The 26,659-nt window shown below is 44.1% G+C and overlaps 3 protein-coding genes across 6 annotated transcripts in view; 2 read left to right on the top strand and 1 right to left on the bottom strand.

The window, feature by feature from the left end:
- Mterf2 (mitochondrial transcription termination factor 2) overlaps window positions 1–14,697 on the top strand; it is a 20,042-nt gene extending 5,345 nt beyond the window's left edge. Inside the window, exons 1-4 of one of the 3 annotated variants that reach the window (XR_007592396.1) lie at window positions 1,011–5,610; window positions 10,050–10,186; window positions 11,240–11,397; window positions 14,331–14,690. Coding sequence is in view for 1 of the 3 variants with exons in the window: in XM_050145674.1 (XP_050001631.1) it covers window positions 3,069–4,262 (1,194 nt within the window). In the remaining 2 variants the exon portion in view is untranslated. Of the gene's footprint in view, window positions 1–1,010; window positions 6,419–10,049; window positions 11,398–14,330 lie in introns of those variants that run through there. The other 2 variants (XR_007592395.1, XM_050145674.1) reach the window with 2 other exon arrangements.
- Tmem263 (transmembrane protein 263) lies at window positions 6,189–21,752 on the bottom strand. Its single transcript, XM_050145679.1, has 3 exons — window positions 21,518–21,752; window positions 14,127–14,193; window positions 6,189–9,028 (listed from the first exon to the last, which is right to left on the bottom strand). Exons 2-3 carry the CDS (start codon window positions 14,185–14,187, stop codon window positions 8,742–8,744), a joined length of 348 nt encoding a protein of 115 aa, XP_050001636.1. The 5' UTR covers window positions 14,188–14,193; window positions 21,518–21,752; the 3' UTR covers window positions 6,189–8,741.
- LOC126503770 (four and a half LIM domains protein 1-like) lies at window positions 20,770–26,659 on the top strand. Of its 2 annotated transcripts, none has more exons than XM_050145677.1 (2): window positions 20,770–21,114; window positions 24,895–26,659. In XM_050145677.1, exon 2 carries the CDS (start codon window positions 25,464–25,466, stop codon window positions 26,304–26,306), a length of 843 nt encoding a protein of 280 aa, XP_050001634.1. In that variant the 5' UTR covers window positions 20,770–21,114; window positions 24,895–25,463; the 3' UTR covers window positions 26,307–26,659. The 2 variants fall into 2 exon arrangements, with proteins under 2 accessions (XP_050001634.1, XP_050001633.1); XM_050145676.1 differs by lacking the exon at window positions 20,770–21,114 and adding an exon at window positions 22,225–22,371.

The raw sequence follows: 26,659 nt of genomic DNA, 5'->3' as shown, positions 1-26,659 counted from the left end.
AGAGGTAGCCTGACCGTCCAGACGACTACCTCCAGCCTCCCTTTCCCTTTCCTCATTTGATGGGCGCCTCTGTCAGTGGGAGTGGCTTGACATGGAAATGAGGCTGCAGTGTTCTTTGGTTTTGCAGGATGAGACCCTCACACCAAGCTAGCTATTTTATCCGGTGTCCTAGCTACACTCATGGGACCCTTGGCTCTCTGGGACTTTGTCAGAGTTGTAGACAGAATTCAGATGTAATTCAAAGGTTGTGACAAGGCAATGAGAAGCAGAAGAAAACAGTAAGCTATGAGCTGCTGCCATCAAGCACATGCCTGCAATTCCAACTCAAGAGGCTGAGGCGTGACTGCCATAGTTTGAGGCTAGCCTGGGCTACACATCCAGAGCCATATAGCAAGACCCCACCTCAAAAATAACGAAGCATTAAGTTATCTATAAATGGCAGGGTTGTTTTTTACCTGTGTTTGTTCCTCAGAATCCAGCAGCTCTGCAGAGGGTGTATTAGTTTTATGGAGTTATTTTGGAAAGCTGACATATTTAAACATTTCATTTACCCTTTGTAAACTGACTTTCTGTCTTAAACTTGGGATCTGGGGTTTGTTTAGCAGAAGAAAGTATTTTGCTTTAATGCATGTGGGCTCTTACAGGAGAGCAGCTTAGATGGGCTACTCATGATAGCGGCTTATGATTCCTCAGTTCTGGAGGCTGGGGGGCTGAAACCAAGGTGCCTGCAGGCTCTGTCCGAGAATGGCCTGCTCATCACAGATGCCGTATGTTATGTCTCACAATGAGAAGACAAACAATCTCTTCAAAGCCTTTTTAAAGTATAGTTTTATTCTTTGAGAATTTTATACAGGCATACAGTGTATTTTGGTCATACTCACCCCTGACTCCTTACCCTAATTCATGTTCCAGACCCACCCCCTCCCAAATTCACCCCGAAATTCAGTTTAAAGTTGTATCACTACAAGACTTTGGTTTCCCGTAGTTCCCAGTGATAACTACCACTTATTAGATACCTACTCAGGGGACTTGAAACGTGTTTCACTCCGATACTGCCCTGTAAGGTGTGGGTGCCGTCCTGTTTCTAATGCTCACCAGCACGTTTCCTATGATGTATTTTTTGAATTACTGTTTAGTCTGAAGCTAACAAACTTCATGATCACTCCATAAGTTCAATCCAGGGTTGGCACAGGCAGTTCAGCCACAGAGCCTTCACCCCAGCCCAGCATGAGGTCCGGACAAGAGGCCAGAACCTGCAGAGTAGCAATGGTGAGAACCCGCATCCGCCTGGGCTCCATCTGCCTGAGCTCCAGCATACTCACCAGCTCTTTCCCGCTAAAACTGACAGCTCTCACAGAAACTATCTTTAGCATTGGGAACAATGTGAACAAAGCTAAACTGTGAGTAAAACAAGCCGTCTATGTGTGAGCCTCCACTACCAACCAGCGTTCCACACAGAGTAAGACAAGCTGTCCACGTGTGAGCCTCCACTAAAACCAGCATTCCGCACAGAGTAAGCATTTGGCTAGTACAGGTCTGCCGTCAGCAGCCTGCACGGCAGGAACACTGGTGGTCGCTAGGACTGGAAATGGCCGTCTTTGCACTTACCCTTTCAAGTCTGCAAACACAAGGAGCTGCAGTAAGGAAACAGCACTCTGTGGCAGGCTGACTCCCCACGAACCCTGCTGTACCGAGGAGTAACCCTTCTTAGACATCTCGCTGTCTGTCCCCTTCCATGTAGCCTGTCCTGCTCTGGGTCCTGTCTGTGTATGGGCTTCCAAGACATGTCCAACGCGTAGGAAATAAACTGACATGCTCTCCTGTTGACCATTTATGTCCCTTTATCGCATGGGCCCAGCTAGGACTCTAGGATGGAAGTGGAACACTGCACCCCTACATGGGCAGGGGCAGCAGTGCTTCAGATGGTGTAGCGTCTTCTAATAGGTGAAGAAGGCAAGGGCTACTTGGGTAGATGTGAGGTCCTGCTCAGATCACCACTGTGTTCAGTTGGATTCAGCTAACTCACCCAGCCTTACTCAGTCAGTCAGAGCCAGGTTCGGCATGGCTGGTGTAGCACAAGGTGAGAGGGTCACCATTACAGCTGACCTGATTTCCAGGGGTCTCTAAGGCTATCACAGAGCACATCTCGCTTAGCTTGGCTAAGATCGACTTTAATCCTGAATTTATTTTTTTTAAAAAGTTGCATTTACATGGTTCTAATAAAAACAAATACGCATTTATGAACTCATTTCAAATAAAACAAGCAAGGTCAGCTCATCAGCAAAAATACTTTAAAATACAATGAAAGATGACATCTTCCCTTCCTAAGTGTCTACTCGAGCTAAACATCAACATGAAAAGACAATTACCTGTGTAATATGATGAACAATTAATAAAAACTCAAATAGAGAAATTGGGGTTCAACCTGAAGATCCGCAAAGCAAAACAGTCAGCCACTGGCTCTTACCACGACCTCAGTCTGAAATGGCGATCCTGCCTCCAGGAATCTTAGCAGGAGACTGTATCTGAGAACTGTGTCCTCCTGTTTTATAATCCTCTCTAGGCCTGGGGTTAAAGGCATGCACTGCCTGGTTTCCATGGCAACTAGTGTGACTACTGGTATTAAAGGTGTGTGTCACCACTGCCTGGTCTGTAAGGCTGACCAGTGGGGCTGTTTTACTTTCCCGATCCCCAGGCGAGCTTTATTAAAATACAATGGAAATGCCACTACAGTAATATGCCACCTATAAAGAAATACAACTCTAGTAGGAAGGGGATTTGTGTCCGATCAGTTGAGGCCCTTGAACCCCATGCTTTCCAACCTGTAAATGGAGCCCCTCCTTCACAGGATGGATGCAGGGCTCAGGCAGACGAAGTTTATTCATAGAGGGCAGGATGCCTTCAATTAGGAGATGGCTTGGAATGGGGTGGTTTCCCCTGCTATCTTAAATCTTTCATTTCCAGTTACTGCTCGGAACGTAGGTTTCTGAGTATCTGTCCTAAAAGTCAGTGTTCCTTTAAAGCCTTCATCTTCCTTGCAGACTCAATGTGGACATTCTCAGTTTAGGATGCGGGAACGAGCCAGGGCTTACAGCATGTTGTGGAGGACATGGTGGAAGGTGCTGACGGGACCCCAGCTCTGCAGGCTGCGTCTTTACAGAACACCGCCACCAGCTCTCAAAATCAGACCTTTGGCGTGTGTCACCTATGAAACTGACAGCCGGTCAAACAAAGAGAACACGAGAACAGTGGCTGGGCTCCACGCGTGCTCCGTGGACATCAGGAAGATCCGCAGACTGAAACCATGGGTGCTTCTAGAGGCTGACACCCACGTTGAAGAGATTGCGGACATTCTGAAAGAACTAGGTGCCAGCAAGACTGTGGTAGCCAGCATCTTGGAACGCTGTCCAGAAGCGATCGTCTGCAGCCCTGCTGCGGTTAAGGCCAAAAGGGAACTCTGGCAGATGGTCTGCAAAAGCGAAGCAGAGCTAATCCGGTTAATAGAGCAGTTCCCAGAGCCTTTCTTTACTGTCAAGGACCAGGAGAACCAGAAGCTCAATGTTCAGTTCTTTCAAGAGCTGGGGCTCAAGAATGTGGTGATTAGCAGGTTTCTGACAGCTGCCCCTGGCATCTTCCGTAATCCTGTAGCGAACAACAAGCGGATGATAGGGTTTCTCCAGGAGAGCTACCTCAAGTTGGGCGGCTCTCCGGCCAATGCCAAAGTGTGGCTGCTGAAGTTACTAAGCCAAAATCCATTCATTGTGTTGAGTTCTCCCACGGCTGTAGACCAAATACTAAAATTTCTTCAAGGGCAAGGTTTCACAGACTCTCAAGTTCTTCAGCTGCTGTCCAGACTGAAAGGGTTTCTTTTTCAACTGCAGCCAGGAAGCATCCAGAACAGTATTTCCTTCGCTAAGACGACTTTTGAGTGCACAGACTGTGAGCTGCGGCAGTTAGTTGTGGACTGTCCTTTGCTGCTGTGTTACCCTGCCCCAGTTCTAGAAGAGAGAATCCAGGCCCTTCTGAAGGAAGGAATCTCCATGGCTCAGATAAGAGAGTCCCCAATGGTCCTTGAGTTAACGCCACAGATAGTTCAATACAGGATAAGAAAGCTGAACTCCTTGGGCTACAGAATAAAGGATGGCCATCTAACAAGTCTAAACGGAACAAAAAAAGAGTTTGAAGCTAACTTTAGCAAAATGCAAGCCAAGCAAGGAAGGCCGCTATTTAACCCTGTGGCACCATTAGATGTGGATGAGTGACGGCGAGCTTCTTTCTGGCAGGGAAAGTGACCGATTCACAAACAAGCGAGTCAGCTTGTGAGTACTAGGGAGTCTCAGGACCTACTGAGATTTAAGTTGTGTTCAAATTACCTCACAACTGATGGCCTCTGACTCAATTGCTGCATTTTAAAATATAAAATAAATATAAATTGTGTTTGAATAAAATCATTGACTTGACCTATTTCTCCAAAGCATCACATAGCTTGATAGTTCATATGGACTGTTCGGAAGGAACTGACGAGGACACACTCTTGTTGGGAGTCCATGCACACTGTTGGTCCCAGAGCTGCTGGCAAAGTGGAATTCCTCACCACCAGCCCTGAGGCACCAGCAGGCCAACGACACAGGCCTTCAGAGAGAACCAGCCTCACCTGTGTGTGAAGGAGTGTCTCTACAGGTGTTGCTCATCCAAAGGGATGTAGTCAAGCACCTACTTCTACGAACACACACATCCGTTAGGAACCTAACAAAGAGTCCAGATGTATTAAGATCTGAATTCTGTCCAGCCTCAGGAATAGGAAAGATGGCCACCTTTCCCTGCACAGTAATGCAATCAGGAAGGAATGCAATCAGACTGTGGGGAGGGGTGTGGAAACGGTCATTTCAAACTTCATTCGCATCTGAAATGAATGCGGCTCCCTAGAAAGCATGAAAATCTCCCTCATGTGGTACCACTTCCAGCTGTAGTGTTCCACTTCGTTTCTAAATCCTGTCCCAAGATAAACATGACCCAGATAAAGACTGGCTCACTTTCAGCTGTACTGCTCGTAACAACTGTAACACTCACTGGCGATAGCACACGGCCAGCTGACTGTGGAATGTGCACAGCTTCTGAAACATACTGAGAATGCAGCCAGTACCCGTTTCATTCTCTTAGCAAATGCAAGTATCTCACTATCCAAATCTGCTCAGCTGCTTAGCTGGGATCCTGAGTAGCCACAAGTGCTCAGGAAGTTAAGAACACTCACTGTTTACAGTGAGGCTCAGTGTAAGGCATTACCCATAGCGCTCAGGACTGTCAAGAAAAATGTTAAGGCCAGAGGCAGCTTAGTGGCAGAGTGCACACTTCACCTCAGATTCAATCACAAGTGTGGGGACCTCCAGAGCTCCATCCTGGCCGTGAGCAGTAATGCATGCACTCACCGCTCTCTCAGAGCAGGTCTGGAATACGTTACAGGCTCTGTGGCCTTCTACAGTTACCTGCCAACTGTGAGGTGGTTGGTAACAGGCAAATGACCAAGTGCGGAGCAGCAAGGAGCCAGCAGAGGAGATAAAGTGAGCAGCGCCGTCTGCATTACTGTAGCGTCTGAAGCCACAACGCAGAGCAGTGAGTAATCAATCTGGAGGGGGGCAGTCACTGGTTGACTGCATCAGGGGGTGACTGGAGGAGTAGGGAAGTGAGGCAGCTGCGTGGGGTGGGCTGTGTGGAGTAGAGTGGGCTGCGTGGGGTGGGCTGTGTGGAGTAGAGTGGGCTGTGTGAGGGAGAGGAGGGTTCAGGACACACGTCAGTCAACAGAGCGTTTGGGACATGAGAATCTAAGTTAGGTTTGATTCCTAGAACTCACATAAAAAAAATGCCAATTATGGTAACACTTTTAACCCCAGCCCTGGAGAGGTGGGCATGGAACCCCTACAATGTACACTAGACGTGTTCCCTAGGTGTAACTCAGCGTTCACACTTCAGTGTGCCTGAACACAGCCTGGCCCACCCTGGAGACTGACAAAACCTGGACATCTGGACTCTCAGTCTTAGGTCTGCAGTTGTGCTTGTATTTCACTGTTCTGTCTACATCCAGTTATCACGTCTGTCAGCTCCACCAAACACCTGACTGCTATGTAACCCAAAGTTTTAAGATCCTGTTTACGAATTGCCTTTATTTCTATAGATCTTTATGAAACATTCCATCTTTGCAGATCATAGTCCTTTATTATCAGATTCATGTGTCCTTTCCCATCCCTTTAATACAAAAAGGAACAACCCGCATTATTCAGTCAGCTACTTTCATCTGACATGTCACTAAATACAGTATTCATATGTCAACATTAGGTCATTTATTCAAGTGGATCACACAAATTTATCTCCACTGTGCCAAAACCGACTAAAAAAAAAAAAAAAGGAGCTAAATACCAGATGCTTCCAGATGTATACAACTACCATAGTTTCGGAAGTGAGCGAGTCCTGTTTAACAGATCACACTGCTCGTCTATGTAAATAAACCGGAAGAGACCTACGTGTGCAGCTGTACACACCATCAAATGCAAATGCAAGCTCATCTCAACGGAACGATATAACTGCACATCTGCGCAGTTCTACTACTGCTGTCGAAGCCCCTCTGAGCAACACTGCACCTTAGCATTTAGGAGTATGGAGAAAATCTACCGGGTGGCTTGTCTGTAGCAGAAATTAATCACAGCCATCTTCCTCAAGTGATTTTAAAGACAAGCAAAGTTGAAAATAAATATGCAAGCTCACATAAACCAGTCTTGAAGTTAGAAATACAAACCAGCAGTAATTTCTAAATGGCAGGAATCGAGTTCTCCAACACCAGTATTTAGATCACTGAGAATGGGTCTATTAATTTTGGAATTAAAAAAAACTATCATTTGTTAAGACATTTCACCAGATGTACCAACAAATGCCTCTTACAGTACACTGCATGAGATAATGGCCATTTAATCCTTCTGAATTTAATTCCTTGATGATTTTCAGTTCTGTTTAAGCATAAAGGTCCAAGAACATTTATAGATTTGCTTGAAATTCCTGCTGTTATTTATGAATGCTTTTAAATTTTCTACTTTTATCCAGTTGTTGGCCGACGAGTCACAAACATTGAAGCCTGCATGTGAGGGTGATCTCACGTTCTCAGACCACTATACTTTGACTTATTTATGTCAAGGCACCACTCCCCTCTTCTCTCCAGGGAATCAGAAAGGACAAAATGGAGACAGATTTCTAGTTTTAGGTATAAAGAAAATTAAGGGTTTTCCCCAGGCTTAGCTTATAAGATAAATGCCAAATACATATTTCACTTACTAAAGTTTTCATGAAACTGAACACTAAACAAAACAAATGGACTTTTGAGTTTGGTTCTGAGAGAATAAATGAGCTATGATGAACATTCAGACAGAACACACTCACCACCGTGCCAAAGAAAGTCAACTCCCTACCTGACACACGGGCTTGAAAACAGTGTCTACATCCGCTTTAAAGGGCTGCAGAAGAACATGCGTTAAAGCACAAGTGAATTCTGTTGCGCGTGCAGCTCAGCTGGTGCAGCCCTGGGCTCCATCCCCAGCATCACATAGACCCAGCACTTGGGAAGTGAAGCAAAAGGATGAGGAGCTCCAGGTTTCCCTCCGCTGTGTATCCAGTTCCAGACCAGCCTAGGCTGCAGGAGACACCATCTCAGAAGACAGATGAACACACAAGCCTGAGAGCCAATGTGTGCAGCCCATCTCACTCATTTGGAGAGTATTTTTAAAGGAGCTGCTATGCTAATTTAAGACATCCTGAAGACAGAGATGCATGGAGGATTATCTTAGATGCTTCAGATAATTATAAGAACTTAAAAACTAATACTTGTTCCTTCTTAATATAAAACTCTTCCCACACAGCTTCTCATCAGCTAAGAAATATTCCCTAGGCACTGTGGGGTGTATTAACGATAGGACTACGAGCCCAGCTGAAGCCTATGTCTGATGTTAACTCCTGACAGCAAACATGCACTGTCCTTCTCACCAGCACAGGGGACGCCTTCACCCAATACTCCTGAGATTCTTAAGAGGGAAAACTAGTTTTACAACCTTTAAAGGAATTCACTGATAATTATAAGAACTGCGCATATTTATGGTATTAGAAAAGATGTTTTCTTTTGTAAGGCATCAATGATTAAACAAATAAAAGGTTTATCTAACAAAAAACAATTAACAGTATCATAAAACCATTTATCTTCTAAACTTCTGAATTCCTGCGACTTTTCTGCCAGCTTAAATAAGAACGCCTCTTGGTCTAAACCACTATTGTTATAAAAAACTAAGACATCTGAAACTATTAGGCACATCAAAGGTACAGTTTATGTGGTTCAAGAGTGCCTTGTAAGGGGCACACGAGTGACCTGGCACACTGCACACGTGGAGCTGTAGTCATCTACTAGGGTGACCTTTCACATGTTTAGTCAAACTGAAAGACTCAGAGCAAATATTTAAACATACCGTATCTTCAGTTACAACCGAGCAAGTGTAACATTTTACCAGATAAAAAGCTGGACGTAAGTGTGAAAAGCCTCCACACACTGAGAGAGTATTGGTCTTGTCTTGTTTTAGAGAAGCCAGCCGTCAATACTTTGAGCACAGCAGTTTAGTAGTGGGCTTGGCTGTAGTCTGTGTTGATCAGTTCAACGCCACTGGCATCCTATTCTGTGGCGCACATGTGCCAGCGCACAAGCGCACTCCTGTCCCTTAGTCAGACTTGTCTTTCTTCTTTCCTGATAAGGGCACTTTGTTTACAACAGCCGACCCCACAGCCGTCACACCTCCAGCCACAGCGGACACGCCGCCTTTCACCAACCCTATTCCCATGGAAGGCACAGTTGTAACAGCTGTTTTGGTCACCTCCAGACTCTTTCCACCAATCCAAGCCACACCACCAATGGTGGCGCCAACAGCTCCCTTTGTAACACTGAAGATCCCTCCAGTCACACGAGACAACATGCCCGGCTGCTGCTGTGGGTGATCCTTCATTGACCCTGGTGAGAGAAAGCAGACGACAGTCAAACACGAGGCAGTGCAAACGCCTTCCTCACGACCAGGAGCTCCATCTGACAAGCCCCTTTACCGAGCGAGCAGTAAGGAGCTCTTGCCTAAGTATAGCTGCACAAATTTTATATTACTCCTTGGTTCAGAGCTAAGTCTTCTGAAGCAAGGTCTTGTTAATGTAACCCACACTTTCCTCTGCCTCACAAATGCTGAGATTACAGGCATGGACTAGCACACTTAGTGTTCTGTAGCAATTTCCTCAAGATGAAAATCTTCTATTTTGGAAGGAAGCTGGTTAAGACACAGATTATTTTATTAAAAAGGAGATGAAATATTCCATTCTACATAGAAGCTCCTTAAGCTCAAAAGCAAACAAAATAGCTTCAGGAAGTTCCTGAAATTGACCAGATTCACTAGGCCCCTCCCTTCCTGAGAATATGTAAACTGTAAAGAGGGCTTGGAGATGCACAGACCAGCTGAGCAAACTGGACAGGGCATTCCCCAACCTGCTGAGCTGCCTCCAGGCTGTGTGATGTGCTCCATGTTTCCAGCTGCTGTGAGCTGTCACCCACACTGGAGTGGACTTTGGTGGTGCAGCTGCCTTTGAACCGTTCCTACTCCTATACGTAACTCCAGTTATACTCACTGGTTCACCAAGGCGGACTTTGGTCTATTGGTGGCTCCCTATCTGGAGTGAGCAGATGTCTCTGTGTCTACCCTGGAACAGTATCACACAGCAATTGCAGCCAGGGCTAAGTCTTGTCTACAACAAGACATACTGTAGAGACTAACCTGCTTCAGTTCAGTTACTAAAATTTTACCTTTGGAAGTATAAAAAAATAAAATTATAAACATATGTATCCCTTAATTTCTTATGCAGGATTCAATCAATAATTACTAAAATAATCATCTTTATCAAATGTGTTTCTCAAGATGCTCTGGGGATCTCTAAGGACTACGGGGGGAAGGGATACATGGAGATGTTACTGTCTTCTCACTTCCTTCTCACAGCGACAACTCAGAGGTCCGGAAACTCGATGATGCACACAGCGGAGTGAGCGCAAGAGCAGCCGCACCCATGCGGTGCTCCTGTCTTCTCTCACTCCAGACAGCAGAGGTTTACAAAATACGCAAACACCATCACTCAGGTAACAGATCTCTTATTTGAAAGTTCTAAAATTGAGCTTTTCTAAGACACAAAGCATAAATTCATCTTTAGACTTTTTTATTGTTCTACATTCTAACTGGGAAAATCTTACTGATTATTCTAACTAGTACATTAGGCAGGAAATAAATGCCAGAATTAACAGTTGGGGCTACATGAAATTAAAAGGTTATTGTACAGCACAAGAAATACTCAGAAAAGCAACAGCCTCCAGAACAGGAGAACATCAGACAGACAACTAATATCCAGATTTTGTTTTCTTAAAGTACAAAAATCATACACACAAAAAGCAAGAGCCAATCAAAGTATTTTATATCCTTGGCCCTCTGGAAAATGCAAATTAAAATTTCTGTGAGATACCATTTCACCCAAGTCAGAATGGCTACCATCCCCACTAATCAGGCCGATGCAGTGGTGTATGCCTTTAATCCCAACACTCAGAAGGCAGAAGCAGGCTGATATATACCTGCATATTTTTATTTTTCTAAGTACTTATTTTTCACATGGACATACAAAGTATCATTATGGCATTTGCAAACAAAATTGGTTCTGATTTCCCCCATCAGCATACAAGTTCACAACCAGCCAAGGCTACAAGAGAGACCCTGTCTCGAAATAAGCAAACAAAAATAAGAAACTAATAGCTGATGCTAGTGTGGATGTGAGGAGAGAGAAACCTTTGTTCACTGCTTGAAGGAATGCCAACCAGTACAGCCATTGTGGAAATCAGTATGGCGGTCCCTCAAGAAGCTAAAAGAGGCCATCCTGGGCACACAGACTCACAGGCAGCGCGCCCTAACACAGAGCCACTCACATCCATATTCACTGCTTTTCTATCTACAACAGCAATGAAATGGAAGCAGCCTGGATGCCCATCAAGAGATGATATTCAAAGTGTTGTGCGTATATTAAGTTGTAAAAAGATGAAATTACAAACGTGCAGAGATATGAATAGATTTGGAAAGTATTATATTAAGTGAGATGACTCAAACTCAGAAAGAAGTAACTGCATTTCTCTTTCATATTTGGATCCCAGCTTACAGTACATACAAATGAGAGGAGATGCAGATACAATCTAAAAACCTAAAAAGGAAATCAAGAGGGTTAAAGAAAAAAAAGATGCCGAGGAAAGGGGACATGAAGGCTAAGTAACTCATGTGACCGGAAAAACAGACACGAGAGAGGAAAAGGGAGGTAAGAAATGGGGAAAGGGAAATAAGCTTGACATGCCATGATAATGATGTAAAATATGGAAGATGAGTATTTAAAAATGAACAAAATATTACACAAGGATAAGATACAGCCATTGCTAAACTTGTTTTTAAAATACAAATAGTAAAACTACTAAGCATAATACACTTTAAAATTTTAAATGGCTAAAAATAAAGGACTTACGATATAGGTAAGAACCTGAATAGATTAGTTATAAAATTTTATTAAATCCTGAAAAATAAAGCAAGCAAGGAGCTTGGTGTCATCAGACATGCCTGTAATTAGCACTCTGAGAAAGCACAAGGGCCTCAGTGTAAGGTTCGCCTAGGCTACACAGGATGACCCTGTCTCAAAACTGTACGATTAACTTTATTACAATACACAATCTTTCCTGGAGATGAGAACAAGGGAACAGTGGCACATACTTGTCAGGAAAGATCCTGTCTCCAAAGAAAAGAACAAAGCTGCTTTGTTTCTTTTTCTTTTTTTTTTTTGAGACAAGGTCTCACTATGTATGCCTGGCTATTGTGGAACTCTGTAGATTAGGCTTGTAGATGGAAGTTTCTGTCCCACCCAGTCCCGCAGTCATTCAGTCCCAAAGAAACACACAGAGGCTTATATTAATATAAACTGTTTGGCCTATTTGCCCCCATTAGCTCAGGCTTATTATTAACTAACTCTTACAATTTAGAGAAACCGCAATTCTNATTACTAGGGTAGTTTTGGACTGTGTTTATATAATTGAAAGTACATCTTATCTTTTATGCCTTGGGTGTGTGTGGGAGGGAGATAATTTCACTACAATTAAACAGTTGTGCTCCAGGTATGTAAGACCCTGGGATGAGGAAGGTAACTGGAACTCCATTCACAGAAAAGAGGGGAGGAGAGAGGCAAACAGCTTTGTTCTGTGAGGTGGGTATGGCTCAAGGTATTTTACAGACTAGAGAAACAGCTTAGGGTCTGCCAATGAAATACAAATTAGCTTTTCAAAATGTAACTTGGAAATGATTCAGAGGTTGGATTGGGCTCTTCAAAATAAGAGAACATTTTGTTTTCTACCCTGATGCCTAGCCAGGAAAAATTGTTTTTGTTTTAACTACAAGTCCACATTGAGGGATGAGAAGCTTCACCATTCCAGGGAAGCAGACAATTTGATTACTTGCTTTCATTAAGAAATCCATTCAAAGGGGCTGGAGAGATGGCTCACAACATCTCTACTGAGATCTGGTGCCCTGCTCTGGCGTGCGGGCATACGTTGAGGCAGAATGTTGTATACATAATAAATAAATAAATCTTTAAAAATATATATATATATTTGTAAATTACATATACCCAGAGTATATATTAAACTTATACAAATTGTTCTTTTAAAAAAATCAAAACTGAGCTAATAATTTTCAGGATATTGTTTTCACTAAACTAAAACCAATTAGATAGTTCCTCTGTAGGTGTGGGGGGGGGAGTCTCACTATGTAGCCAAGCCTTGAGCTTGATATCCTCTGGCTTCTACCTCACAATTATGCAATTATATTAATCAGTCACCAAGGCAGACAAGCACATCCATCCTCTTTGAGGCTTACCTATAAGAATTTTACTGTTATTTTTATATTTTGAAGGTTTTGTTTTGTTTTAATATTGGCCCAGAAATTTGATTTGTGCCTAACACTCTGGGAAGAAAATGAACTACCTAGAGTTAGGCCATCTAGCCCAGGGTCACATGCTGCCCCAAGGAGGTTGTGGTTTATGTTAAGCTTAGAAAGTCTATACCAAAAAACATGAGTGAGCGGTGACCTCAGGCATTTTCTGTAGGAGTCAGGATACCAAAGGACAGGAGACAATGTCTCCAAAGCTTTCAGAAGCAAGTGCTAAGAGTGATTTGTGTCACACAATCTTCAAGCTAAAATATTTATTATTTAGAAAAACAAATTAGCAGAGTCCAAGGTCATGTAAGAACATAGAAAGGTATCAAATATAACAAAGAATGATATGAATTTTTAAAATCTCAAGTCTCAAATTATGTGCAGTTGTATGTAGGATATCAGAAATAAACAGACCACCCTGAACCTCACACAGCTTTGTAAATAAACAGATGTTCTTACTTGTGAAATGGTCTTAAGATAAAAGTGTAACAAGAAAATAAACCTTAAATAATGGAAGGTGTGTCTATCCACCAAGGTCTGTGCTTTCCTATTAAAGGCTAAAAGTATTTATTTCAATTATTTTGGAGCATGTTTACTGACCAGATAAAAAGGTTATGATTCTTTATATTTAGTTTTTAAAAACAATCATAACTTTAATTTGATGTGGGTACTCTGTTCATGCTGTGAATACCATTAGTTAATAAAGAACTGTCTTGGCCTGTGATAGGGCAAAAGAGTAAAGCTAGGCGGGGAGAACTAAACTGAATGCTGGGAGAAAGGAGGCAGAGTCAGGGAGAAGCCATGGAGCTGCTGCAGAGACAGACAAGCTAAAACTGTGCTGGTAGGCCACGACCCTGTGGTGATACACAGACTAACAGAAATGGATTATATTAGGATGTAAGAGTTAGCTGATAAGAAGTCAGAGCTAATAGGCAAAGCAGTGATTTAATTAATACAGTTTCTGAGTGGTTATTTTGGGGCTGAGCAGCTGGGAACCAACAGTGGCCTCCTCACTACAGCATTAATTTACCAGGACATTCCTTCCGTTCTTACTCTCGGGTACAAGCTTACCTTCGGGTGGCTCATCACTAAGGTAAGATGGAATTTCTTGATTTTTATCTGCCTGATTCATGATCACCTATAAAACAAAACATATTTCAGTGTAAGACTACCACTTCTCACATGCTGCATCGAATCAATTTAAGCAATTTTACTTAAACAGAGAACATTTTTAAATACCTACCACATCCTATTATGTCCTATTTCAAACTGCAGAGTTTACAGAGGACTTGAAATTACATCAATGGACACTAGAAACTTTAGCATCAGCACTAAAGAAGAGCTGCAGTGACAGTTCAAGTATTCCTTTGTTGTTTCTACTGTGGAACTTCAACTGAAATTGCTAGTGAAGAGAGCTGGACAATAACAAAAAGGATGAAAAAATAAGATCCATCCTATGTCTAAGTATCTGTCCTATGTCTACAGCCTCACGGTCAACCACGTATCCATCCTATGTCTACAGCTTCACGGTCAACCACGTATCCATCCTATGTCTAAGTATTCGTCCTATGTCTACAGCCTCACTGTCTACCACGTATCCATCCTATGTCTAAGTATCCGTCCTATGTCTACAGCCTCACTGTCTACCACGTATCCATCCTATGTCCAAGTATCCGTCCTATGTCTACAGCTTCACGGTCAACCACGTATCCATCCTATGTCTAAGTATTCGTCCTATGTCTACAGCCTCACTGTCTACCACGTATCCATCCTATGTCTAAGTATCCGTCCTATGTCTACAGCCTCACTGTCTACCACGTATCCATCCTATGTCTAAGTATCCGTCCTATGTCTACAGCTTCACGGTCAACCACGTATCCATCCTATGTCTAAGTATTCGTCCTATGTCTACAGCCTCACTGTCTACCACGTATCCATCCTATGTCTAAGTATCCGTCCTATGTCTACAGCCTCACTGTCTACCACGTATCCATCCTATGTCTAAGTATCCGTCCTATGTCTACAGCTTCACGGTCAACCACGTATCCATCCTATGTCTAAGTATTCGTCCTATGTCTACAGCCTCACGGTCAACCACGTATCCATCCTATGTCTAAGTATCCGTCCTATGTCTACAGCCTCACTGTCTACCACGTATCCATCCTATGTCTAAGTATTCGTCCTATGTCTACAGCCTCACAGTCAACTTGGGTATGGTAGTAGAGCAGACTGTAAAAACAGAGACTTTCAAAGATAACTTTGATTTCATGTATTATATCTTGTTATGACTTTATAACCTAAATCCTAAAACAGACTTCAATGGCCTAAAATCCAACAGCACTGATCACAGGATTGATAGATAACTTCTATTTGCTCTGTGATTGATAAATACCTTCTAGTTGCTCTGGTTAGAGTCCTAACTCAGATACAGCAGCACCTAGTCTGTCTGACTTGTGAATTGAGGATCATTTCATAGGATTAAAGAAAGTAATAATGAAGCTATGAAATCTTGTACAAAGATAAACAAAGTGTATCATCTGGTGCATTACTCCAAGGTGAAATTCTTGACTAACTTAATTAGAAAACCCCCTCAAACTAGAAAGCTACATTTATTTTCATTTCTATCTATAATCATGGTAAGAACATAACAAATTATTCAGCATAGTGTTCAATAATTAGAAAGCCTAAGTTTGAATCCCAACTGATATAAAATATATGGCAAAGGAAAAATAACTAAGATTTCAAATAGAAATTAAGATATCCCAGCCCTAGCCGGCGGTGGTGGCGCACACCTTTAATCCCAGCACTCGGGAGGCAGAGGCAGGCGGATCTCTGTGAGTTTGAGACCAGCCTGGTCTACAAGAGCTAGTTCCAGGACAGGCTCCAAAACCACAGAGAAACCCTGTCTCGAAAAAAAAAAAAATCCCAGCCCTGATGCTAAAGTGAGAATATTGTTTAACAAACTGTAAAGTAAAACATACGGAAAATCCTGGAAAAATATATGTTCCATTTGTGGAAAAAATTACTATATTATAGCCAATTCTTCCTTAATTTCAAGAGAAGACAAACTTCTGTATAAACTATTCATTATATCCCACTAAATAATGCATAAATTTATATACCTATACATAGAAACACACCATAAACTGGCTGATGGCCAACATGATCAATAGAAGCTATAGTAATTTGGAAATGACATGAAAACATACATCTTACTTCTTTTTTTCTGTTTAGGCAGCGTCTTCTATGCAGCCCAAGCTGATATGGAGCTAAATCCCACCTCAGTCTTACAAGGCTGGGATCACAGGAATATGCCACCACCCCCAGGTTCAGCCTACGTATTTTAATTGGAATTCAAAAATATATGTGAATGTGATTCCAACTATATTCATTTCAAAAGTGTCCCTATCTCATAAATCACTACTAATGGTTTTACACTTTCCTCCTACTACAGAACTTTTTTAAAATTATTTTTCATACTTCATCTGTATGTATCTTGCATCTAATAGAAAACACCACCACCCATAGATCATAGCTGCTTTACAATAGCCTACAGACATGGACATTAAACGTAAACTGACCCCTTCCTACTACTGTGGACAGACAATGAGGAACTAGTGCAGAGTAACAATGCCAGATCTGTGCTTTTAAAACCTAGCTAAGACTCCTTGTCCATTACGAGGTGAGGAGTCTCTGCCACAAGTCACCACTAACCCTGCCATGGAATACTATGTACCCTGCAAACCCTTGAACCAAACCAAACTCCTCCTCCCTTAAAAAAAAAAAAAAAAAAGCAACTAGCTAAAATCTTTAACGCATCTGAGGAAACACCAGCAGAGTGAACAGACCGCCTACAGAAGATCTTCGCCAGTCAGACTTCAAATAGAGGATTAATATCCAGGATATATAAATAAAATTAAACACTGAAAGAGCAAACAATGTAATCAGTAAGTAGGCAAGTAAACGAGCCAATTTTCAATGTGCACATTAAAAACATCCTTAGCCATTAAGGAAATGTAATCAGAACTGGATCCCCTCTCAGCCCAGTCAGAATGGCTATCAAGAAAACAAAAATCAAAAATCAAATCCTGTCAGGGTTAGGAGACTAAGGGGGTCCTGGTATAAATACCTCCCTGTAAGCTCTCTAGGCAATCACTCCTCCACTCTGCCTATTGTTTTCACTTTCGTCTGATTTCTGCATAGCTTTTATTAGAATATCTAAGTGTGTGTATTCCTATTAAAATGTACACTCTGAGGACGAGGGTTTGGGTTTTGTTTTTTTTTTGTTTTGTTTTGTTTGTTTGTTTGTTTGTTTTTTCTAGTTTTTCTAGACAGGGTTTCTCTGTGGTTTTGGAGCCTGTCCTGGAACTAGCTCGCTGGCCTTGAACTCACAGAGATCCGCCTGTGACTGCCTCCCGGGTGCTGGGATTAAAGACAAATGCGCGACCACCACTCGGCTTGGGTTTTGTTTACGATTTCACCATCAGATCCTCCTCTCTCTCTCTCTCTGGCTTTTTGTTTTTCAAGATAGGGTTTCTCTGTGTAGCTTTGGAGGCTGTCCTGGAGCTCACTGTAGACCAGACTGGCCTCGAACTCACGGAGATCTGCCTGCCTTTTGCCTCCCAAGTGCTGGGATTAAAGGCATGTACCACCATCACCTGGCCTATCTTCAGATTCATAAAGTCAAATACTTGAATTTTTGTATCAAGTCAACTTGGATATTAATACAATCTTATGGGAAAGATCTAGGGTGTTCGCTTTCTAGTATGGGCAACTGAGTATGCAGAAATGATAACAAAGACAGGATATATTAGAAAAGAAACCATTTCATCAAAAAACGAAGGGTTTGTGAACAAGCCCTTTTATCAAAACATACACAGGAAGTTGAACGAGATACCTTCAGGGAATATACAGAAGACTTCCATTAGGCAGAAGCTGAGACAGTCTGAGTCAAGGTGAGGTTTAGACAATGGCTCTAAGTACTAACTTAATCTATACAGGATGTGTGATGTGATCACACTAATGAGTGGTGAGAATGGACTTACAGCCTTCGTTAGGTTGTGTGCATTTAAGAGCCAGCTGAAGAAGAGAATTTAGCAAAACAAACCTTCAAATAAACAGTCAGTATTCAGTGAACAGTTAATGTAGCTTCATAGAGGGCAAGAAAGGAATGTATAAGAGTTCTAAAAATATAAGGCAGAAATTAAAACAATTTATCAGGATCGAATACTAGAGGGAAGTGTTAATTATTACAGAGATTAATATAAAAGATTAGTTTCAAATGGCCTGGGTGTTTTTACATTGTACACACACACACAAAAAAAAATTAATCCTAAAGTTCTAAGATTGAAGCAGGAAGCCAGGTGTCAAGCATCCCTATAGTTCCAACACCCTGGAGCTGAAGCAGGAGGACTGCCATGAGTTTGAGGCCAGCCTGTCCTCAGTGATCTCCATACCAACTAAAGCTGGAAACAAGATCATATCTCAAAAAGAAATAAATATATAAAAGTTACCCTTTAGTGAGAATTTATTTTATTTGTTTGGCCTTGTGTAAATTGTGTGTGTGTGTGTGTGTGTGCACCATGTAGCTTACAACCAGAAGAAGGCATCCGATCCCCTGAACAGGATCACAGTTGATTGTGAGCCCCCGTGTGGGTGCTGGGAGTTGAATCCCTGTACTCTGGAAAAGCAGCCAGTTCTTTCAACCACTGAGCCATTTCTCCAGTCCCCCCCCCAAATTACTAATTTCTGTACAAGCCGTTCTGTTGTAAACTCATTGAGTCATTGGTGTAACATACATTTGAACCCTAAGCATTGCATCCTGTGATGCATTTAGACACATACAGGCACTGCTCTAACCCAGAACTTAATTCAGTAGGAACACACTTTCCAAACAATTACCACTTTGATCATTCCTTAAGAAACAAACTATATTATCTGTATTTCAGGATCTCATGATGCATACAAGTTAATAATGTATACAAGTGTCTAGTTATAAAAAAGCTTTCCTAAAGAGGGCAGTAATGAAACAGTCTTTAGATCAAAGAAAATGATTTATTTTAGAAACATAATCAGTCCCATCTTTTGGTCCTGACATGGACAAACCATTATAATATCAACTATAGAAGACTTCTTTACTACAAGACTGTATAACATGACAGTAAGTTCAGCAATAGAGACTTTAATGGGAAAGGGATATTTCTTATTGTACAAAATACTACAACAGCTGGCAGATATATTGAGTAAATATCAATACCACTATTCCCTAGAGAGTAATTTATTCCAATAATAGAAACAACCAAACACCTGCTGGAAACCTTTCCCTCTGTTGTGTGTGTATGTGCTTTATGAAAAATAAAATCACTCATGAAGAAATGCTGTTTGTGGGTTTCAACAACATTTTATATAAAACCGTTTTTTGAAAATCCTCTGGGTATAAACCTCTAAAGTCACATAAGTTAACAGTATAAAACTCAGCTACAAAATACAGTGTGCAACACTTGACCTTCAGAGTCACTTCAAGACATTTGCTACCCAAGTAACAGTCTTCCTATGTAAGAAAGAGACTAAGCTAGGCATGATGGCTCACACCCATAATCTCAGCTCTTGTGAAGCACAGAAAGATTGCCTTAAGCTAAACCAGCCTAGCTGCAAAGTGAGGTCTAGACCAGCCTTTATCTTCTGTAGCTTACAGTCCTGAGCATTGCTTGTATAAAAGGTGGCTCCTGCCAACTAAGTTAACAGCAGATATACTAGAAGGCACTGAGGAAGAAAGTAGAAAAATTTATCAATGAAAGTTTAAAAATCACATACAAAATGACAAATAACAGTCTCAGAATAGAAAAGTTTAAGTGTTGTCCTTAAATGAAACATGGAATAGGATTAAAATATTCTGCCAAGCCAGAAAACCAGTACAACAGTCATCCTCACTAAAATACACTTCATTGGCTCAAGAGATGCTGGCATCCCCACTTCGTGCGAGATCTTGTGGAGACAATGAATGAACATACACACAAAGACCCTACTCTTAACTGTATGTAATCTGATGCAATACCATCAGGAAGTAGAAAAAGGGCAAAAACTCAAGGATTGAAACAGGAAAGTTAAGATTTTCCAAGACATGGTAGAAAAAAAAATCAAATACTTGCCTCATGTAAAAATCACTTAAGCTTTTCTAAGGATGTTTTCATTGAACTTGGTTTCTGGTATAAGCGGTATAACAAAGCCCAAAAAATTGAAAGTGAAAAATGAAAGCAGATCTCTATGACTTCATTAACGGTTGCTAAAGCAGGAGTGTGGAGATCCTCTTACCTGTTGGCGTGATAGCCCTTGAAGGCAAGCAGAAGTTTTAAACACTAACCAACAGCAGACACAAATAAACACAATGTTTCCTTTTGGATTAGCAGCGTTCACAAAGACACAATCAAATAAGAATTCGCTTCCTAAACTAGGTGTTTCTAACTTCCCAGAAGCCCTTTCTCCCCCTCATTGATCCACCTTTAGCCTTTAGGCACAAGCAGTCTTTNCTCTCTCTCTCTCTCTCTCTCTCTCTCTCTCTCTCTCTCTCTCTCTCTCTCTCTCTCTCTCTCTCTCTCTCTCTCTCTCTCTCTCTCTCTCTCTCTCTCTCATCAGCAGCAGAGGGAGTGACGTGGCAGGAGAGGCAGAAAATGACCCTAGAGGCTAGTGCTGACTTGGGCACCTCCTTCCTCCGCTGTCCACCTAGCACACCCTAGTTCCTGCAGAATTCCAACGTAAGACGTGTTAAAGGGAGACGATCCAATCTGATCCGGAGTAGGAGCTCCGGGGCCAGTGCACAAGCTGCGTGTGCACGGCTGTCTCTGGTTTTGGATTAAGCCTGGGGTCGGCAGTGACTACCCGGAGAGGGGTGCTCCTGGACTCCCCAGTCGTTCCTTGACACTGCCAGCGCCCCTTCTTTCCCAAGCCTGCGGGTTTAGAACAGGCGTGGGAGTGGAGCTCCCAAATTTAGGAAGAGCAGCGGGAATCTCCGCTTGGAGCCCAGCCCCGGACTTGAGAACCCACCCGGATGATTTATCAACAGGTCAGGAGTGAAGTGGGGCGCGGAAGCCGGGCTCCTCCTCGGATGCACCCACCTTCCCCACCTCCTCCACCTCCACGCCAGCCTGATCACAGCTCAGACCCGGGCTTCCAGGAGCGAGCCACCCCCCTCCCCCCATCCATCACCCTGATCTCCCAACACCGCGTTGGTCCGCGAACTCACGGACCAAACCGGAGGGGGGGGGGGGCGGCCCGACCGCACCACCTCCATCCAACGACGCCCCGCCCCGCCCCTCCCCCTTCCAGCTCGATTGCCCCCCAAAAGGCCAGGGTGGGGTAGCCAGGCCCCCCCCCGGGTCGCGCAGGTGAGATGCAGAGGGGCTAACGGAAAGGACCCCGGAGACCCCGCGTCTCTCCCCCCCAGGACGTGGGACCGACTCACTCACCGCGGGGTCGGGGTCGGGGAGGGCAGCGGCCGGGTGGAGGGGAGGAGCGGCGGCCCCGGGGACTGCAGAGGCGGCGACGCGATCGGGGTCGGCTGCGCGATCCAGATGCTTGCTCTCCTCCGCTCGCTCTCCTCCGGCTCAGGACTCGGAAGACTCGGTCCGAGGCGGCGGCGGCGGCGGCCTCCGGCTGCGGACGTGGCGCCTGACGCGAGACCCGCCCCCTCCGCAGCCTTTCCGAGCTCCCGCCTCCTCCCGCGCCTCGGATTCCTACGCGCACGCGCGCTCGCGCCCCCGCTTCCCCCCCCCCCTCCCCTCCGCTCCCTCCCGCGCCCACCGGTCGCAGGGCGCGCGCAGCCCCCTCTCCGCCCCCCGCCCCCGGCCCGGCTCGCCTGCGCGCGCCTCATCCGGGGTCTTCCCCGCCCCCTCCGCCCCGGGTGGCCAATCAGAGCGGGCGAGGGGCGAGCCGGCCGCCAGCCAGCTGCTCCCTGGTCGGCGGCGCCTGGGCGAGCGCTGGGCGAGCGCGAGGGGAGTAACGGTTCTGAGAACGGGGAGCTGCTCCCCGGCGGAGGGCGGCGTGGTCGCCGGTGTCACCAGCCATCCTTCTGTAGCCTTCTGTCAGCGGTTCTCCTCGGGGGCAGCCTGCGTGCGTGCCTGTGTGGCCAAGGGATAGGGAGGGAGAGGCCTTGCTAGTTGCTGGGGGCTTTTTTGTTTGCTTCACCCTCCGCCCGCCTGTCCTACAGCCGGATTCTTTGGGATTATAAAATAATAATAATTCCGCCAGGTTTGCCCTCATCCCGCAGCGCTTCGTGCCCAGGCCTTGCAGGGAGTCTGGAGTTTTGGTGGCGGAGAAAAAGGTTGGTCCTTCGTTGTGAAACGTGGACTGGGAGTGAGAAAAGGCTGCCCTCGGTCACTTGTGACTCCCCGACCCTCCACGCTCATACCTGCCTTGGGAAGAAAGTGCCTGGTGGGGACCCGGGAACCCAAGAGTCCTGCAAGTCCAGCCCTGCCTCAGCCTGGGGTGGAGGCAGGACTCTTCTGAGCTTCAGAGGGACCTTTTAATAGCCGCCTGGGAGGCTGTTTGGGGGAGCAAAGGAGCTTGAGTAGAAAAAATGCTATTAGTTTTTCTTTGGCTCTCAACACCTTTAAGGCAGAGATGACGATAAACGCACCCTAAGCTTTTGGAGAGGCTAAGAAGAGATGGTGGGTGTAAAGGGGCTTTATAAACTGGAATCTTCCCCAAATGTGAGGTTTGTCTTTTCACAACCTCATTAGCCTTGCGGACACATTCACAGGATGGGGAACCTCAGGTTTTAAAGGACAATAGCCAGGTGTAACTGAATAGTGTTGACAGGTCTCAAAATAAGGACTGTGAAGAAAGAAAAATCCCGGGAGGGAGCTAGCTTTGCTCCAGTTCTTAAATAGAATAGACTAGAATATGACTTCTTAATTGTTATCAGATACATCGAGTTAAATCCATTTAGATCACTGTACTGAAACTAATCGTGATAATCTTGTGTGTACTGATCTTATCACTTTAATTTGAGTAGGATGACTAGGAGAGTCTGAACTGGGGTGTTGTTTTACTGCCACAGAATCCTGAATTCTTTATAGGATTTTAATAGGTGACTTTCAAGATTGATATCTAGGCAAAATTACCGTGTGCAAAATTGCACTTTATAACTTTCTTCCCAAAATTGACAACGATTTTGCTAGTTATTAAGGCCATAATTCGGGGGCTGGAGAGATGGCTCAGAGGTTAAGAGCACTGGCTGCTCTTCCAGAGGTCCTGAGTTCAATTCCCAGCAACCACATGGTGGCTCACAACCATCTGTACTGAGATCTGGCGCCCTCCTCTGGCGTGCGGGCAACATCGAGGCAGAATGTTGTATACATAATAAATAAATAAATCTTTTTTAAAAAGGCCATAATTCAAAGCTGTGGTTCTCTCTATTTCATAAACTAATGAAGATACTGGGGCGCTTTGGCTCCTTCTCAAACTGTAAGTCGAGGTAGTCCTGTATTCTGACTGCAGTCATTTCCTATTGCCTCAGGCTCCTTACCTATGACAATGAATAGCATCCCACTCAGTTCTCACCAACTCCAGTCTATATGAGCGTACATATGAAGATCTTGATGAGATTGCTTCTATCTTGATGCTCTCTTGATTTCAGATACCTTGATGCAACCAGAAGGAGCCCCAGTGAAATCGGGCCCTATTTATTTTATAGGCTGACCTAAATGTCCCCCCCCCCACAGGATTTCTCTGTGTAGCCCTGACTGTCCTGGAACTTCCTTTGTAGATCAGGCTGGTCTTGAACTCAGAGAACCACCTGCCTCTGCCTTCCGAGTGCTGGAATTAAAGCCATGCACCACCACAGCCCGGCAGCAACATTTGTTTTTTTACGTTCTCTATGTAATACATTCTTTTGTTATTTTGAAATGAATGATAGCAGCTTTGAATAGGTTGCCATCCAACATAAATTATAAATGCTATTGTTCTCGTGTTCTTACTGGGCTCTGCACACTTACCTCAGCTCTTTCTTCTTCCTTGACCCACGATTTGACATGAGCTGTTAGGTTGTGCCATCCCATTTCTCTCGTGATGAGGCAAACACTTGTATAATTGTATGAGCTGAAGCAGATCTGTTAATCTAGTCTACTTCACAACTGTTGAAGATAAAATTTTACAGTCCAATGTTGTGACCACAACCCAAGTTGTTAGCTGTCATATTCTTTTTTTAAAGATTTATTTATTTATTATGTATACAATATTCTGCCTATATGTATGCCTACATGCCAGAAGAGGGCACCAAATCTCATTATAGATGGTTATGAGCCACCATGTGGTTGCTAAGAATTGAACTCAGGTCCTCTGGAAAAACAACCAGTGCTCTTAACCACTGATCCATCTCTCCAGCCCCAACTGTCATATTCTTGTTTGAGAGATGAGATCTCTCTATGTGACAGGCTGACCTGAAACTTATGTTCTTTCCAAGTGTTGGGCTTAAAGTATAAGCCACTACATTCGATTTAACCACTGCATCCTGAGGGAAAAGCAGACCCTGAAATCCAGCAAATGACCCAGCGCTATCAACAAGGCTGTAATTTTGGTAGGGGCTGGCCTGGCATAACTAGACCTTGGTATTTTCTAGTTAAGCAAAACAGCGTGAGGCAAGGCTACTTCACAATTGGTAATGGTAAAAAAAAAAAAAAAAAAAAAAACCTAACTACTTTCTAATTACTTGAACCTGAACAAAATGGTCAATGCTGTCCAGGTCACCAAGCAGAATACACAAAATGAGAAGGTGAACTGGCTAAGTGGCTTTCGCTTCTTCACTGGTTACAGTTTTACTCATTCTAGCCTTTCCTTTTTATAGGTGACATTTATGAAGACAACGAACCATACAATCACTCCTGCCTCATCACAAAAGAAAGGCAAGAAGGTTCTATTTCCTTAAACCCTCCTCCAAAACATCTAACTCGACCCTAAATCTGAAGAGCCCTGCTTTATATCCTATTACTGAGATGCCATCTGATTGACTGGGATGTGTGTTCTGCCTTCCTCTGATGAGTGATAACCGCAACCTGTTCAGCTTGCAGTAATTCTTGATCTTTGGCTAAAATACACTGACAATTTTTTCTGTCTTATCTGTACCAACTATTTCTATGGCGTGGACAACATGCAGTGAGGTAGAAGACAGACGTGACTAGTGGGGCTGAGAAGAGTGGCCCTCGAAGACAGCCCACGCCCTCTTCCTTTCATACAGCCTGTTAAGCTACTGTAGAATTCTAGCTTCATAGCCGCCACCCAGCAGACAGCCTGCACAGCTGCATGGGCAAGCATCCCCAGGCAGCAACTGACAGCCATTCTCAACCGTGCCCCGCCCATCCCAAACAGCCTGTTCTTTGCACATCCAATGTGAGGTCCCCCCAGCTATAAGGCACCATGTCTGAGAAGTTCAACTGCCACTACTGCCAGAGTCCCTTGCAGGGGCAGAAGTATGTGCAGAGGGAGAGCTTCAACTGCTGTCTGGAGTGTTTTGAAAAGCACTGTGCCAATGTCTGTGAGCAATGCCATAAGCTCATAGGCGCAGATTCCAAGGAGGTACATTATAAGAGCCGCTACTGGCACGACACCTGCTTCCGTTGTGACAAGTGCCTTCGGCACTTGGCCAGTGAGACATTTGTGGCCTGGGACAACAAGATCCTGTGCAACCTCTGTGCCACTCAGAAGACCGCCCCCAAATGCAAAGGGTGCCTACAGCATATTGTGGCAGGAGACCAGAATGTGGAGTACAAGGGCACCGTCTGGCATAAGAACTGCTTCACCTGCAGCAACTGCAAGGGAATTATCGGGACCCAAAGTTTCTTCCCTAAAGACGATGAGTTCTACTGTGCTGCTTGCCATGATGCCAAGTTTGCCAAGCACTGTGTGAAATGCAACAAACCCATCACGTCAGGAGGAATCAGTTACCAGGATCAGCCCTGGCATACTGAGTGCTTTGTGTGTGTTTCCTGCTCGAAGGAGCTGGGTGGGCAGCGCTTTACCGCGGTGGGTGACCAGTATTATTGCGTGGAGTGCTACAAGAACTTTGTGGCCAAGAAGTGTACTGGATGCAAGAATCCCATCACCGGCTTTGGTAAAGGCTCTAATGTGGTAACTTACCAAGAAAATTGCTGGCATGACTACTGCTTCAACTGCAAAAAGTGCTCTGGAAATCTGGCCAACAAGCGCTTCGTCTTTCACGAAGAGCAGGTGTATTGTCCCGAATGTGCCAAAAAGCTGTAACTTGACAAGGGCTGCGATCCTGTAAAACAGCATTCGAACCATGATTTGTGTTCTTTCTCTTTCTGCCCTGCACCAACCACAGGGGGACTGGGGCCTTCACCTCTAGAAAGTCGCTCCTCTGTCCTCCCTCACATTTCACAGTGTTCAGCTAAGGGCACACGGTGATCATATTAGGCTTCAACGTAGAACAACCTTGCGGCAAAAATCATTTCTCTGTTGCACTAACCATGTAACCACATGATTTAAGCAAGAAACATTAGCGATAATGCCTCTACTGAGATGTCCCAGGCTCAGCTGGGTTCCTCTGTGTAGTCACACAACATGCAAGAGTTGTAGCAATTGCTCCAACTCAC

This window comes from Alexandromys fortis, unplaced genomic scaffold, assembly GCF_014885135.2.
Source record: "Alexandromys fortis isolate MF-2015 unplaced genomic scaffold, M_Fortis_MF-2015_v1.1 scaffold_50, whole genome shotgun sequence".
In the NCBI taxonomy this organism is placed as follows: domain Eukaryota; kingdom Metazoa; phylum Chordata; class Mammalia; order Rodentia; family Cricetidae; genus Alexandromys; species Alexandromys fortis.
This window is presented reverse-complemented; position numbering and strand designations above follow the sequence as displayed.